The sequence below is a fragment of the Cetorhinus maximus genome, chromosome 8 (genome assembly GCF_964194155.1).
Source record: "Cetorhinus maximus chromosome 8, sCetMax3.hap1.1, whole genome shotgun sequence".
Lineage (NCBI taxonomy): Eukaryota > Metazoa > Chordata > Chondrichthyes > Lamniformes > Cetorhinidae > Cetorhinus > Cetorhinus maximus.
In genome coordinates, this window is record NC_135886.1 from 145,725,391 (window position 1) to 145,742,543 (window position 17,153).

At 42.9% G+C, this 17,153-nt stretch overlaps 1 protein-coding gene across 10 annotated transcripts in view; it reads left to right on the plus strand.

Annotated features, from left to right (window-relative positions):
- map7d3 (MAP7 domain containing 3) overlaps nt 1-17,153 on the plus strand; it is a 132,652-nt gene that overhangs the window by 106,182 nt on the left and 9,317 nt on the right. For all 10 annotated transcript variants that reach the window (XM_078547716.1, XM_078547718.1, XM_078547719.1 and 7 more), the window contains 4 exons: nt 10,111-10,222; nt 10,763-10,943; nt 12,188-12,292; nt 16,358-16,411. In XM_078547716.1, the coding sequence (XP_078403842.1) occupies nt 10,111-10,222; nt 10,763-10,943; nt 12,188-12,292; nt 16,358-16,411 (452 nt within the window). The remainder of the gene's footprint in view (nt 1-10,110; nt 10,223-10,762; nt 10,944-12,187; nt 12,293-16,357; nt 16,412-17,153) is intronic.

Sequence of the window (17,153 nt, forward strand, 5' to 3'; positions counted from 1 at the left end):
GAGAGAAACAGCGTGGTCATTTACAGGGAGCGAGTGTGAGAGAAACAGCGTGGTCATTTACAGGGTGTGTGTGTGAGAGAAACAGTGTGGTTATTTACAGGGAGCGAGTGTGAGAGAAACAGCGTGGTTATTTACAGGGAGCGAGTGTGAGAGAAACAGCGTGGTTATTTACAGGGAGCGAGTGTGAGAGAAACAGCGTGGTTATTTACAGGGTGAGAGTGTGAGAGAAACAGCGTGGTCATTTACAGGGAGCGAGTGTGAGAGAAACAGCGTGGTCATTTACAGGGTGTGTGTGTGAGAGAAACAGTGTGGTTATTTACAGGGAGCGAGTGTGAGAGAAACAGCGTGGTTATTTACAGGGAGCGAGTGTGAGAGAAACAGCGTGGTTATTTACAGGGAGCGAGTGTGAGAGAAACAGCGTGGTCATTTACAGGGTGTGTGTGTGAGAGAAACAGTGTGGTTATTTACAGGGTGAGAGTGTGAGAGAAACAGTGTGGTTATTTACAGGGTGTGTGTGAGAGAGAAACAACGTGGTCATTTACAGGGTGTGTGTGTGAGAAAAACAGTGTGGTCATTTACAGGGTATGTGTGTGAGAGAAACAGCGTGGTCATTTACAGGGTGTGTGTGTGAGAGAAACAGTGTGGTCATTTACAGGGTGTGTGTGTGAGAGAAACAGCGTGGTCATTTACAGGGTGTGTGTGTGAGAGAAACAGTGTGGTCATTTACAGGGTATGTGTGTGAGAGAAACAGCGTGGCCATTTACAGGGTGTGTGTGAGAGAGAAACAGCGTGGTCATTTACAGGGTGTGTGTGAGAGAAACAGTGTGGTCATTTACAGGGTGTGTGTGTGAGAAAAACAGCGTGGCCATTTACAGGGTGTGTGAGAGAGAGAAACAGCGTGGTCATTTACAGGGTGTGTGTGAGAGAGAAACAGCGTGGTCATTTACAGGGTGTGTGTGAGAGAAACAGTGTGGTCATTTACAGGGTGTGTGTGTGAGAGAAACAGCGTGGCCATTTACAGGGTGTGTGAGAGAGAGAAACAGCGTGGTCATTTACAGGGTGTGTGTGTGAGAGAAACAGCGTGGTCATTTACAGGGTGTGTGTGAGAGAGAAACAGCGTGGTCATTTACAGGGTGAGTGTGTGAGAGAAACAGCGTGGTCATTTACAGGGAACGAGTGTGAGAGAAACAGCGTGGTCATTTACAGGGAGCGAGTGTGAGAGAAACAGCGTGGTCATTTACAGGGTGTGTGCGCGAGAGGAGCAGTGTCTTTAACAGTGAGTGTGTGAGAGGAAAAAGAGCGCAGAGAGCAGCTGATGGGTGAGTATTTCTAATCTTTAAAGCAAAGTAAGGCCTTTAGTTTGTGTTTGGATCTCTAGTCTTTTTTTTCTCTTAAAGATAGTTTGTTAAATATAAGATCGATACTGGTGTGTATAAAATATAATTATAATAAAGTCTAAATAGTGGGGACACTAGAGGAATTAATAAATTGAATAAAGTACGAAAGCGATGGCAGATTGGGTGATGTGTTATTGCTGCAGCATATGGGAGCTGCTGGACACCAAGGTGATCCAGAGTGAACACACCTGTACCAAGTGTTTGCAACTCGATGAACTTCGGATCCAAGTTAAGGAGCTGGAGTCTGAGCTGCGGACATTGCACCACATCAGGGAGGGGGAAAGTTTACCTCGACACTTTGCTCCAGGAGGCGGTCACACCCCCACAGATTAGGTAATTCAAACTTGGTCTGTGATCAGGGACAGGAGGGTGTACAAACATTTTTATAAAAAGCAGCAAATTGGGTCAAAAGGGGAAAAAAATGGTAAGAAGGCAAAATTAATGGCTCTTTATTTAAATACACGTGATATTCGGAACAAAATAAAGGAATAAACATCACAAATGGAGGTTAATGGGTATGATCTTATAACCATTACAAAGACATGGTTACAAGGAGATCAAAGCTGGAAACTAAGTGTCCAGGGGTATGTGACTTTTTGAAAGGACAGGCAGGAAGGGAAGGGTGGTGGGGTGGCTTTGTTAGTGCGAGATGGAATAAATATGATAGCAAGAAATGATCTTGGATTGGAAGATGTAGAATCACATGGGTGGAGGTAAGAAATAACAAGGGGAAGAAGACACTGGTGGGACTAGTCTATAGGCCCCCTGACAGAGCTAAACAATGGCACAGAATAAATCAGGAGCTAATGAGGGTGTATAAAAAAAAAAAGGCAGTACATTAATCATGGGTGACTTTAATCTTGTAGATTGGGAAAATCGAATTGGCAGAGGTAGACACGAGCAAGAAATCATAGAGTATATTCGGGACAGTTTTTTAGAACAATATGTCGTGAATCCAACCAGGGACCAGGCTATTTTGGATCTGGTAATGTGTAATGAGGCAGATTTAATAAATGATCTCAGAGTAAAGGATTCCCTAGGAAACAGTGACCATAATATGGTAGAATTTAGCATTCAGTTTGAGAGTGAGAAACTTGGGTCAGAAACAACTGTGCTAAACTTAAATAAGGGTAATTACAAAGGAATGAGGGCAGAGTTGGCTGGAGTGGACTGGGAAAGGAGTTTAGCAGAAAAGACAGGTTGATGAACAGTGGCAGACGTTTAAGAAAATAGTTCATTACTCTCAACAAAGATACATCCCAGCGAGGAAGAAGAATTCAAGGAAGGGGATAAACCAACCCTGGTTAACCAAGGAAGTTAAGGATAGTATCAAATTGAAAGAAAAAACATACAATGTGACAAAGATTAGTGGTAAGCCAGAGGATTGAGAGAGTTTTAAAAACCAACAAAAGATAACCAAAAAATTATAGGAGAAAGTAAACTTTGAGGGTAAACTAGCAAGTAATATAAAAACGGACAGTAAGGGCTTCTTTAAATATATAAAAAGGAAGAGAGGCCAAAGTCAACATAGGCCCCTGAGAGAATGAAGCTGAGGAGATAATGAGGAACCAGGAAATGACAGAGGAGTTGAATAAATGCTTTGTTTCATTCTTCACAGTAGAAGTTGCTAATAGCATTCCAAAAATACTAAATAATCAAGGGGCAAAGTGTGGGGGAAGAAATCAATACAATAACTATCACTAGAGAAAAAGTACCAGGGAAACTAATGGGGATAAAGGCCGATAAGTCCCCTGGACCTGATGGGTTGCATCCTAGGATATTAAAGGAAGTAGCTACAGAGATAGTGGATGCACTGGTAGTAATCTTCCAAGAATCCTTAGATTCTGGAAAAGCCCCAGAGGATTGGAAAACTGCCAATGTAACACCCTTATTCAAAAAGGGGGGGAGATAAAAAAACAGGTAACTATAGGCCAGTTAGCTTAACATATGTCATTGGGAAAATGTTGGAGTCTATTATAAAGGATGTAATAGCAGAGCATTTAGAAATGCATAATCTAATCAAGCAGAGTCAGCATGGCTTCATGAAGGGAAAATCATGCCTAACAAATTTATTAGAATTCTTTGAGGAGGTATCGAGTAGGATAGATAAAGGGGAACCAGTAGACGTAATATATTTGTATTTCCAAAAGGCGTTCGATAAGGCACCGTACTTAAGGCTACTTAATGAGATAAGAGCCCATGGTGTTGGGGGTAGTATATTAGCATGGATAGAGGATTGGCTAACTAATAGAAGACAGAGAGTTGGGACAAGGTGGGCATTTTCGGGATGGCATCCTTGAGTGCCACAGGGATCAGTGCTGGGGCCTCAATTATTTACAATATATATTAATGACCTAGATGAAGGAAGTGAATGTACTATCACCAAGTTTGCAGACGACACAAAAATAGGTGGGAAGGCAAGTGGTGAGGATGACACAGTCTACAGAAGGATATAGACAGGTTAAGTGAGTGGGCAAAAACTTGGCAGATGGAATATAATGTGGGAAAATGTGAGTTTATGCCCTTTGGCAGGAAGAATAGAGGAGCTGAATATTATTTAAATGGAGAAACGCTGAAGAAAGCTGTAGCTCCGAGTGATTTGGGGGTCCTTGTGCGTGACTCCCAAAAAGCTAACACACAAGTTCAGCAGGTAATAGGTAAGGCAAATGGAATGTTGGCCTTTATTTCAAAGGGAATGGAGTATAAAAATAGGGAAGTATTGCTAAAACCATACAAGGCATTAGTTAGACCACATCTAGAATACTGTGAACAATTTGGTCCCCTTATCTAAGGAAAGTGTACTGGCATTGGGAGGCAGTTCAGAGATGGTTCACTCAGTTAATCCTGGAGATGGAGGGATTTTCTTATGAGGAGTAGGCTGGGCCTGTACTCATTGGAGTTTAGAAGAATGAGAGGTGATCTTATTGGAACATATAAGATTCTTAGGGGGCTTGACAGTGTAGATGCTGAGAGGTTGTTTCCCCTTGTGGGAGAGTCTAAGACCAGGGGGCTCAATATCAGAGTGAGGGGGCGTCCATTTAAAACAGAGATGAGGTGGAATTTCTTCTCTGATGGTATCTAATCTGTGGAATTCATCACCGCAGGGGGCTGTAGAGGCTGGGTCGTTAAGTATATTCAAGGCTGAGGTAGACAGATTTTTAATCAGTAAGGGAATCAAGGGTTACGGGGGAAAGGCCGGAAAGTAGGGTTGAGGATTATCAGATCAGCCATGATCTCATTGAATGGCAGAGTAGATTCGATGGGCCAAATGGCCTACTTCTGCTCTTACATCTTATGGTCTAAGTTTAAAGATCCAGATTGTATGTTAATGGAATGTTGAGGGGGTAGGTGGTAGGGTGAGGGAGTTGACAGGTCGGGTCGGGAGGGTAGTCAAGTCAAGGCAGGTTGGGAGGGTAGTAGGGTCGGGGGTAGTTGGGTGGGTTGGGGGTCTAGTCAGGTCAGTTTAGGGGAGGCGGTCAGGAGGGTGACTGGGGGGTCAGCCGTGGCGTTGCCGGGTGTTAGACTCGGTTTTCACCTGTCTAACATTTCCTGCCCCAAACCTGCGACTCTTAAATCAGCCAGAGACATACATGCAAGGTCCTGGGGAACAGGGAAATTGCCCATTAGAAGTTGAAATTTCTCAGCCAATTCCTACAAAGATCCAAGTGTCAGGACTTACACAGAGTCCTTACTTGCATCTTCAGTCATACATGCGGTCTCCGATGACCTGGAGACCAGAAGATTTTGTTCGCTAACTCTGCATTGTTTAACCTGTTAGGTGCTGCTTAGCACCCCTCAAAGAGCACAAGAAATAGAAGCAGGAATAAACCACACAGCGCATCGAGCCTGCTCCGCCATTCAATGCAATCATGGCTGATCTTGGGCTTCAACTCCACTTTCCTGTTCACTCCCCATATTCCTTAATTTCCAGAGACACCAGAAATCTGTCTCTCCTGGCCTTAAATGATTAATGATGGAGCATCCACAATGCTCTGGGATAGAGAATTCCAAATATTCACAACCCTGTGAGTGAAGAAATTTCTCCTCATCTCAGTCTTAAATGATCCGTCCCTTATCCTGAGACTGTGCCCCCATGTTGTAGATACCCCGACCAGCAGAAGCAACCTCAGTATTGACCCTGTTGAGCCTCTTCAGAATCCTTGTAGGTCTCAATGAGATCGCCTCTCATTCTTTTAAACTCGAGAGAAGACAGGCCCAGTTTACTCAGCCTCTGTTACAAAAATAACTCGTCAAAGTGGATCTTGCCTAAAAATAAAGAGCTTACAGTACTTTCCCAGCACTAAAATTCCCCTTTGATGTGTGCATAATATTGTTTATGTGTATTTAGGAATACTCCGACATAAGCCCAGTGTTGATTAAGTACTTGGTTTACCCTTGGGCCTCTTGGGTGAGCTTTCCAGTGGGAGCTGCCTGGAGTCACAGCCATTAGATATGGTCACATTGGGACCTTTCCAAAATGGCTCAATTCCACAAACAACCAACTGGTGGGCACAGATTGAACTGTGTTCCTGAGGATATTGTAAGCAAAAATGGGGGGAAAGCCAGGGAAGTGGGATTAGAGTATAGAATGATTCAGCACAGAAAGAGACTACTCTGCTCATTGTGCCTCTGCTGCCTCTTTGGAAGAGCCTATGGGGAAGTGGCCCTTTCCCCATAGCCCTGTAAATTTTTCCCTTTACAGATATATATCCAATGACCTTCTGAAAGTTACTGTCGTGGCAATTTCCGTCATTTAGTGGAATTCTGATCTTTGGATAATGAAATTCTGCTCTTTAAATTTTTTTTCCAACCTCCACTTCCCCTTGGCCACATCCAGTGCGGCCGTGACTGGGAGGAGAGAATCTCAGCCTGGGAAATCTCTGCCAACAACGAGACTGGGAGCAAGCTCAGTGGAGCTGCTACTCGTCCCACCAGGCAGGCATGTTGTGTTGGCTGCTTGGTGGAGCTGCGAGGCTTGGCAGGGTCCAGGACAGAGGGTGGCGGAAGCAGTGGGGCCCGAGTCTGACATAGAAATCTTTTCTTCTGTGGAAGACTTGGAAACAGCAGCTGCAGAAGGTGCAAATGAAGTTGTCAAAACTGGAAATTCCCAAGCTTAGTGAGGTAGATTCTGCAGTTTGCATTATTTATTGATTTGTGAAGTCAAAGAGCGTGAGATGTTTAAACTTGTGCACCACAAGGAAACGTGTGACTTACAATCTTCAGAAAAAAAGGACAGAACTCTTCACTGCGTTAAAAAAATCACAAGACACAAACATTTTTTTCATTATTCAGTAAGATGTCATACTGTAGTTAGCTTCAAAATGCAAATGTGGCATTACTTGCCCATTGCAAAAATCGAAAAATGCACAAGATGCAAGGATCTTTCTTAAACAATGCAGCAGCAGCATACTGAGAATCAAACGTGCAGTTATTGTGAAAAGTGTCATTTGTTAACCAAAGTACTTTCAGGAAATAGTCTCAGAACAACCTTGTTTAGAATAATTACTGTTCTAAAATTAATTTGACAGTTTGCCCGGCTAGTAATTCAGACTGGTATGTTTTTTATTTATAATATGAGCTCTTCATTGACTCGAGTCCGAACAAAAGTTCTTGAAAAATAGGATAAAGCTGACATGCTAAGGGATTTGCTTTGATACAGTATAACTAGCTACCCAGTTGGGGGAGCAGTGGAGTCTTCGCTGATTATTGTGAATCGCTGCCAGTTTTCAGTCATGGTGGCCTGATCATGAAGGAGACTCCTTGGTGTTGCTGTAAGACTGTTGGAAAGGCTGATTGAGTGGGTTGGGAAGAGGGGCTGCTGAGTGTGTGTGTGTGTGAGATGGGCGACAGGGGCCGATTTAAATTGTCTGTGTGTGGGATGTGGTGGAGGGGAGAGGGACGTCACTGAGTCTTCGTTCACCAGGGAATATGGAGAGTTTGGCTGAAACCTATATGAAGATATAAAATAATGGGCTGTGACTTCCAAGCTCCCCAGCATCAGATTGGGGGGGAGCCCCAAAGGTGTGTTGGGGAACTCTTGGAACTTCCCAGGTAAGGGTTTGCACGGCAATTGTCCAGAACTGCAAACTTCCTCTGGGCAACTGCCCTGTGCTAGGAACCTTCCAAAAATGTAATTTAAATTGCGAGCATCAAATGGTTCTGACTGTGGCACAAATACCCAGAAAATGTTAGAATTAAAACCTCTTCTAACTTCTGTGTAACTATTGTGAAGACCCAAACCTACCCCACACCACCAACCCCCACCCCCCAAGGGCCTCCTCCCATAGGAACCCCACCACCCCCCACAATGAACCTCCCCCCGCACTGATTCTCCCCTGAGTCGGAAAGTCGAGCGAGACAGGCATAGAAGAAATTTAGTGTAAGTAATTGGGCACGGAATGACAATCTGACACAGATTGCCACTCTGAGGAAGTTATGGCCCAATATTTTTGCAAAGTACTTTAAAAACACAGATTTTCATATTTATATGATGTAATACATGAGCTTTAAGAATTATTTACTGAATGTCACTATGCTGCTTTATTGCTATTTTGTTTTTGCTGGCATCTGGGGTCATGTTAATTTTCAAGAGCTTTTTTAATGTATTTCATTCATGGAATGTGGGCATCGCTGACAAGGCCAGCCTTTGCACATCCCTAATTACCCATGAGAAGGTGATAGTGACTTAATAAAGGAAAATAGTTTGTGAAGCACTGCCATAGTCCTTTACTTTGCTTCACATGTACATAATCCAGCAATGCCATGTTCTGTTGTTAGTATGGACTTCATCCTATATTATATGCACCAACTGCATTGAATGCTGAAATTCTAAGGTCACTTCAGTGATTTGATGCAAATGCATTGGTCCAGTGTCTTGATGGTAATAGGAGATAAAGGAAAAGCTACTGTTTCTACCCACTTGAAGTCTAATAATTCCAACCATTTGAAGCGGTCTAGAAGCATTTGCATTTATTACAGATCATATAAATAACAGGTTAGAGACTCGGAATGCTGCAGCGAGTAATTCACCTCCTGACTCCCCAAAGCCTGTTCACCATCTACAAGGCACAAGTCAGGAGTGTGATGGAGTATTCCCCACTTGCCTGGATGAGTGCAGCTCCCACAACACTCAAGAAGCTTGACACCAGCCAAGACAAAGCAGCCCGCTTCCACAAACATCCACTCCCTCCACCACCAATGTACAGTAGCAGCAGTGTGTACCATCTACAAGATGCACAACAGGCACTCAACTAGGCTCCTTAGGCAGCACCTTCCAAACCCACGACCACTACCATCTAGAAGGATAAGGGCAGCAGATGCATGGGAACACCAAGTTCCCCTCCAAGTCACTCACCGTCCTGACTTGGAAATATATCGCCGTTCCTTCATTGTCACTGGGTCAAAATCCTGGAACTCCCTCCCTAACAGCACTGTGGGTGTACCTACATGGACTGCAGCGGTTCAAGAAGTTGGCTCTCCACCACCTAGGGGTGGGCTATAAGTGCTGGCCTAGCCAGTGACACCCACATCCCCTGAATAAATACAAAATAAAACGTGCTGTAATTCCTTGATTCCTTGTCACAAAATGTTTGCAAATGTTTTTGCCTTCAGTAACTCCTCATCCCTGCTATTGAATCTGCATCCACCACCCTTTCAAGCAGCGTTTCAAGATCACAACAACTTGCTGCATTTAAAAATAAACTTCTAATCTTCCCGCAGGATTAGATTAGATAATAGCAGTGGATCAAGTACCAACCTCCTGCACTGAAATCTCCGAGACTTTTTTCTGTACCGTTTTCTTCATTCTTTCCCAGCAATGTTCACTTTTAGAAAAGATTTCTTTGCACGCTTGTTGATATGAAAGCTGTTGGTGTTGGCTGAGTAAATGGCCTTTGCACAATGTTCAACATTTAGTGTATTAAGCCTGTGACCGAATCCACTGCCCCAGGAGTGAGCTTCAGTCCGAAACTATAAAAAATAACCAGTCATTCAATTTGCCACTTTAACCATCTCTGTAGGGTTAGAAACTTGATGGCAAATTCATGGGCACCCAGAATTTAGCTGAGGAAATTTAAGCTCATTTCACTGACAACCATCCAAGAGGAGAGTTTTATTTCATCCAGTCCAATGTTTGAACCCCTTTAACCAAGGATTAAAAATTGGAAGTCCCCATGCAAAGACGACACAGGAATTGCCTGGGAAGTTTCATGGGCAATTACCCTGCGTCTGGAACTCTCCAAATCCCTGACTTTAAAGTCGGGGGACTTCAGATGGTCCAATTTACTAAGCAGAATAGATACCCAGGAAAGGTAGAAGGATTAAAAGCAGTTCTAACTCCTGGATAACTATACTACTGACTCCAGGTCCAGTTCAAGGTAAGTAAATAGGAGCAGAGTGGTAATCAGACGGTGATTACCACTCCATGGAAGATTCAGTCCATTAAGCTTACTCAGTGCATGCTGGTATTTTGTATACAGCCAATGGTCCTTCAAAATTTTTTCCATCGTTTGCAGCTTGTTTATTTCTTTACTTCAATGCAAGACACCTTTAAATTCTTTTGTGTGGCTGCGCGCACACACTATTTTACAGGGGACAACTTGCAAGGGCCCTTCACAATTAGGGTGAAAATTACTTAGCAACTGCAGTTAAGTACAGGTTCTATCTGTCCTTCATTTGCTGTTGCTACTTTGACTTACTATTAACAATATTGCAGGGACCACATCTGCTGAGGAAGCTGCCAAAATCTTGGCTGAGAACAGGCGTCTGGCACGTGAACAAAAGGAACGTGAGGAACAGGAGAAACTTCTGCTAGAAGAAGCTGAGAGGTAAGCAGAGCCTAGGATACACTACGACAAACATCTGTATTAAAGTGCAGGCTGCTTTGAAGTGGCATACCTTGCATTTTAGATTCGAGTCATGCAGCCAGGAAGCTGGAATTGCTTCAACGATTTGAATTTGCATACCTGATGAGATTAACGCCTTTTCCATCACATCAACTTTCAGGGAACAGCTGGGAACGAGATCACTAAAAGAATGAACGCAGAGTTTTGTAGCAAACATTTCGCAGTGTTATTAGAATGTGGGATGCTTTGCCTCAGGTGGTTGTTACAGCTGAGTCTCACCTTTTAAAGGAGACTGAGTACGTATTTGAAAGGGAAGATTGTGGAAGGATGCAGATTAATGAGATTCAAGTGGATGGCTCCAGTTGAGCTAGAATTGACGTGCTGAATGGCAGCCTCCTGTGCTGTGTTTTCTGTGACTCTGAATTGTGGGGAGGAATGATTTCTCAGATCTTGTTTGTATTTGGGAGACGGAGAAAACATGGTATTTAAAACTCACCACAGAGGATTGTGCTTTCCTTAAAGGTGCATGAAAGAAGAGCTGAAAAAGAAAGAAGCTGAAGAGGGCACTCGCAGGGAAGAAGAAGCCCGTATGGAAGAAGAAGAGAGAAAACTTGCAGAAGAGGAGAATCAAAGAAAAACTGAAGAGGAAAGGATTTGTAGAGAGCAAGAAGAGAAAGAACGTTTAGCAGATCTGCAACTCCAGGTCAGAGTTTACAGTTGGCAGTGAAATTCAGCTGTGTGGATATGTTCTGAAACATCACTTTTAAAGCTTGGAGAACTGACAAAACACCCAGTGTATGTAAAAACTCCTCTTTGACCCCTAATTAAGATGCTAAAGCTGATTTTCTGTTGCAAGGGCATCAATTTTTGTTGTACGTGGGTTCACAGAATGTTAACGGCACAGAGGGAGGCCATTCAGCCTCCGTTGTTGGCACCGGCTCTCCAAATGAGCATTAGAACCTAGCGCCATTGCCCAACTTTTTCCCCATACCCCTGCACCTTGTTTCCATTCAAATGATGCCCTCTTGAATGCCTCAATTGAACCTGTCTCCACCACACTTCAGGCAGTGCATTCCAGAGCTGAACCAATCATTGTGTAAATAAGTTTTTCTCTCACATCACATTTGCTTCTTTTGCAAATCACTTCAAATCTGTGCCCTCTCATTCTTGACCCTTTTACAAGCAGGAACAGCTTCTCCCTATCTAACCTATCCAGCCCGCTCATGATTTTGAACATCTCCATCAAATCTCCTCTCAGCCGCCTTCTCTCCAGGGAGAACAGTCCCAACCTCTCCAATCTATCCTCATAGTTGAAGTTTCTCATCCCTGGAACCATTCTTGCAAACCTCTTCTGTACGCTCTCCAATGTGTTCACGTCCTTCCTATAATGTGGTGCCCAGAACTGTACACAATATTCCAGCTGAGGTCTAACGAGTGTCTTATATAAATTCAGCGTAACCTCCCTGCTCTTGTACTCTATCCCCTATTAATAAAGCCCAGGATACTATATGCTTTATTAACTGCTCTCTCCACCTGTCCAGCCACCTTCAATGAAAAAGTTCTTTTAAATGCAGAAGATTACACCTGTCAGCACAAGTACATTTTTAGTGGAATGAAGCTATTTCAGAAGTCACTCTTTTAAAAAAGAAACTGCAAAGTGGAATAGTTTACTCAAGATTTGTAGAATAGTGCAAATTGTGTGCCCTTAAAGCCCATGTGCGTACTCTGGGGAATTCAGCTTTCTATGGGAGGGTGTATATTAACCAGTGTATTGTTTTGCCCTCTTTGAGGGTAAGATGTAATTTTAATTGATATTAAAACCTGCTGTGTTGAGAAGACAGTTAAGAGATTGCAACAGCCTGATGATGCAAGCTGGATATTGCACTAACCTCCAATGTAATGGCTATGAAATTGTGCTTAAAGGTGAACACTGAGTCTGTGTTTCAGAGAGAAGAGGCCGAGGCAAAAGCTTTCGAAGAAGCTGAGCGGCAGAGACTGGAACGAGAACGAATCACACAGCAGAATCAGAAGGAACGTCTCGAGAGAAAGAAGGTGTGATCTTAACTAACTCTTTATTATGACACAGCCAATGGAAAAGGCTGAGTTGTTCAAATCCCAGAGGGAAACTTGAAACAACTGTCATAACCCATGTTTGCAGTTTGTAAGTTTCGAGATGCAGGCTTTGAATTCAGTAGTGGTAAGACCACCAAGTCTCAAGAGGTTTTTTATAAAACTAAATTAAACATTTATTAATACAAGAAAGATTGTAAGCACGTACATCTGTCTACAAAATTACTACTATAATAACTATAAAAATTCCCTAATTAATCTGACTCTCAGTTAGACCCCCAGTAAGGCAACAGTACAACACATAAATTTAAACAGACCCCTGGCAGAGCACACCCTGGAGCATTCAAAATGAATTTCTTTCAGCTCTGGGTCCTTGGCAGACAAACTTGAGGCTTACAGGCTGGAGGCTTTAGATCTTAGAATCCCTCCTCCTTATATCAACAGCCCTCTCTCCCTTTATACATATTTTCCTCTTTGAATGCAAATTCTCGTTGTCTCTAGGTTTTTTAAAAGTTTAAATCTTCTAACAATAAAACCCTTTCATAATACCCACTTTAAGCTTTAAAAAAAAGCATTGTTTCTGAGCTTCGTTCTGAGTAATATTTCACCCACTCTTTTGAATGATGTATTTAAAAATGCAAATTGCTCCCTTTACATCTCACCTTCTATTTCCCTATGTTTATCTAATTACCATTTCAAACCTACTTCTCTTCTACACATCAAAGCCTCTAGACCAGCTGTCTTTAATCCAATTAAGATAGACATACATACACACACGCATGCACACACACACAGGCACCACTAAACTGTGTTTAAAATAATTTCCAATAACATACATTATTATATCTTCTTTACACTCTGATAATTGAAAGGCCAAGACACATTGTACAAGAAATCCACAAGCCTGAAGTGTAGGAGGAGAATGATGCAAGTACAATTGGGAAACACCCAGCTTGGGCTTTGAAAGTCTGGAGTTTGTAGGAGGAAGAGCGAATGAAGGGTGGATAATTGTAAAGCATAGGAAAGAATGAGGAAGTACAGACAATATAATCTCACACACAGGATGTTGGGAAGGTGAACAATGTGTCTGTGCATGGCGCTCTGCCCTAGGCAGATCCATACTCCAGCCTAGCTCATTCCAACAAGGCCAAATAGTTGGGAAACCAAATTCAGGGTTCCTTAGATGACAAGTGAGGCAGAGAATATGATGAACAAAAGAAGAGGATGTATGATGCGTGTCAGGTGAGCTTTCCAGCTAGAGCCATGCCAAATACAATAAGTTGAGAGGGGAGGTGAAGAGGAAAATAGACTGGTAAATAGAGAATAAAAGAATAGGATGGCAGCCTGACGAAAGTGCTGACAAAATATCAGTAGAAGCAGAGATGGTCGAGGTAATGGAAAATTGATAAGCAGGATGTTCTGGAAAGCTTGGCTATGTTAAGAGTAGATAAGTTGCCCGGTCCGGATGGCCTTTGTGCCAGGTTACTAAAGGAAGTGGAGACAGCAGAAGGGCTTGTCATAATCTTCCAATCTTCCCTAGGCCCCAGGGAGGTACCAGAGGATTGGAGAGCGTTAAATGTGAAACTGCTGTTCGAGAAAGGGTGTTAGAACAATCCTAGCAAGTACAGGCTGGTTAGTTTAATATCAGTGGTGGGTGAGGTTTTAGAAACAATAATCGAGGGAGAAAATATCAACAGGCACTTGGAGAGATTGAGTTAATTGAGGAGAGCCAGCACGGATTTGTACAAGGCACATTGTGCTTGATAAACCTAATTGAATTTACTAATGATGTAACAGGGAAGGTTGATGAAAACAATCTAGTGGATGTTGTCTATATGGATTTCAAGGAAACATTTGACAGCCACATAAAAGGTTGATTAACAAAATTGAAGCCCATGGAATTAGGAGTCAATGTCAGCTTGGATAAAAATAGTCTAAGTACAGAAAACATTGAGTGGTAAATGGTTATTTCTCAGACTGGAGGACGGTAGACAGTGGTGTTCCCCAAGGGTCAGTGCTAGGACCACTGCTTTTTTTGCAAAAATGCATGACTTGGATATTGGAATATGGAATAAAATTTCAGCACACTTTAGGTAGGATGAGAGGGCTCTTGAGAAAGTAAAGGAGATTTACCAGAATGGCTTCAGGGACGAGAGATTTTAGTCACAAGATTAGGTTGGAAAGGCTGAGGTTGTTCTCCTTGGAGTAAAGGAGATTGAGGGGAGATTTGATAGAGGTGTACAAGATTATGACAGGTTTAGTTAAGGTAGACAGATAAAAGCTAAATAATTAGCTGATGATACAAGGACTAGAGGACACATGTTAATGCAATGAATGAAATCAAGCAGAGTCAGCATGGTTTTGTGAAAGAGAATTGGTGTTTGATTAATTCATTAGAGCTCTTTGAGGAAGTAACAAGCAATGTGGATAAAGGGGAACCTGTAGATGTGGTTACTTTGATTCAGTGGGGAGATGATGGCAAAGTGGTAACATCGCTGGACTAGTAATCCAGATTCCCAGGCTAATCCTCTGGGGACACGGGTTCAAATCCCACCATAACAGCTGGAAGGAACTTAAATTCAATTAATAAAGTCTGAAATTGAAAGCTAGCCTCAGTAATAGTGACCATGAAGCTATCATTGATTGTCATAAAAACCCATCACTAATGTCCTAATGTAGGGAAGGAAATCTGCCGCCCTTAAATGGACTACATATGTCTCCAGACCCACAGCAATGTGGTTGACTCATAACTACCCTGTGAAATGGCAAGCCACTCAGTTCAAGGGCAATTAGGGATGGGCAACAATTGCTGGTGTTGCCAGCAACACCCACATCCCATGAAAAGAATAAATTTTAAAAATGGACAAGGTACCACATCAGAGGTTACTACACAAAATAAGAGCTTAGGGGAAGACATGTTAGCATGGGTAGAGGATTGGTTAGCAAACAGGAAATGGAGAGGAGGAATAAATGGGTCATTTTTGAGGTGCCAAGATGTTACTAGTGGAGTGCCACAGAGTGCTGGGGCCTCAACTATTTACAATTTACATCAATGACTTAGACGAAGGGACCGAATGTATGGTTGTTAAATTTGCTGACGACACAAAGATAATAAGAGAGTAAGTTGTGAAGAGGACATAGAGTCTAAAGGGGGATTTAGACAGGTTAAGTGAGTGGGCAAAAATTTGGCAGATGGAGTATAATGTGGGAAAATGTGAACTTGTCCACTTTGGCAGGAAGAATAGAAAAACAGCAAATTATTTAAACGGAGGGAGATTGCAGAACTCTGAGGTACAGAGGGATCTGGGTGTCCTGGTGCATAAATCACATAGTTAGTTTGTAGGCACAGCAAGTGATTAGGAAGGCAAATGGAATGTTGTCGTTTATTGCAAAGGGATTGGAAAAGCACTGACAAGGGTGTCAACACGTACAGGGGGTAACAAGAAAGTGGAGTTGAGGCAGCAATCCAGTCAGCCTTGATCTTATCGAATGGCTGCCTATGAGAGCGGTGGAATGGGAGAAGATCAGTGATTTCAAAAAGAAGTTGGTTGGATACATGAGGGAAATAAACTTGCAGGGTTACAGGGAGAGCATGGAGGAGTGGACTGCTCTCCAGAGTTGCCAGCATGGAATCAATGGGGCAAATGGCCCCCTCCTGTGCCAAAATAACACCAATTGTGCAGCTCTTTCAAATTGTAGGCATATGGGCTGGATATGGGCTCCCTCTGTCCTGTATCATTCTATGTTATAACCTCGCTGGTTGGTTTGAAGATATTTAAATATAGTGATGGATTTTAATACAAATGATTAAAGCAGCTTTAACTCTTAGTAACTGTGGTTTTATGGGATCACAGCTTCAAGCGTGAAAAGGAAATAGTTTAGCCTGACAGCTGGGACAGGTCCAGCTGGGATATTCGTGTTACTGCCTGCAAGCTTTCAGATTCTTCCATATTTGTAACATATGTTTCTTTTGGACCAATGAGTTTGAATGTTTTTATGCAAATTCCTGGCGTCTCTCACACGAAAATGCTTTCCTATAATTAACAGAGAATAGCCGAGATTATGAAGAGAACACGGATGCCTGGCCAAGGTGAATCAAGGGTAAGGAACTTTGAGCTGTTTTGTGTTTCGAGCATCATTTCTCAAAGCTCTAATGCATTTCCATGCTAACTGCTGCCCTCCAAACAGTAATCGGGAACTGAAGGTAAGTGTCCAACTTGTTGTTTGGTTTTGATTGTCATTGGGATTCCTGGCTGTGCTGCTGTGGCCTTGGCCAGTACATCATATTATCAGGAGCTATGTGCTTACTGATACAGCTAAAGCTTGCTCACACTAAGCAAGTGACCATGGCAAACCCATGCACTGGCTGAAAGTGTGAATGAAGATGAGAGAAACACACACACACACACGTGACAAAATTTCACCTTCTGATTTGGGTTCAGGGAGTTGGGATAAAATTGAAACATTAGAACATTGTCCTTGAATCTGGAATATATCCCAGTGATAAGCTTCTCATCTCTAAGCGTGTGAAGCGTTTATTGAGAAGGCCAGGACTTGAATTCTACAAATATGTGACGAGTCCATCGCCGTGGTGCCCGAGCCACGGCGCCCGAGCCCCGTCGCCGTGGTGCCCGAGCCCTGTCGCCACGGCGCCTGAGCCACGGCGCCCGAGCCCCGTCGCCACGGCGCCCATCGCGGTGAGCCCATACAGGTATCCAAGGAAACAGAAGATGAATAGGTTGGATTTTTGAACCAATCTTTTTGCCAATTCTTTTCCAGTGAAAATCTGGAATTGCCTCCCCTTAAAGCTAACAGGTTGGGGAGTTAATTGAAAATTTCCAAA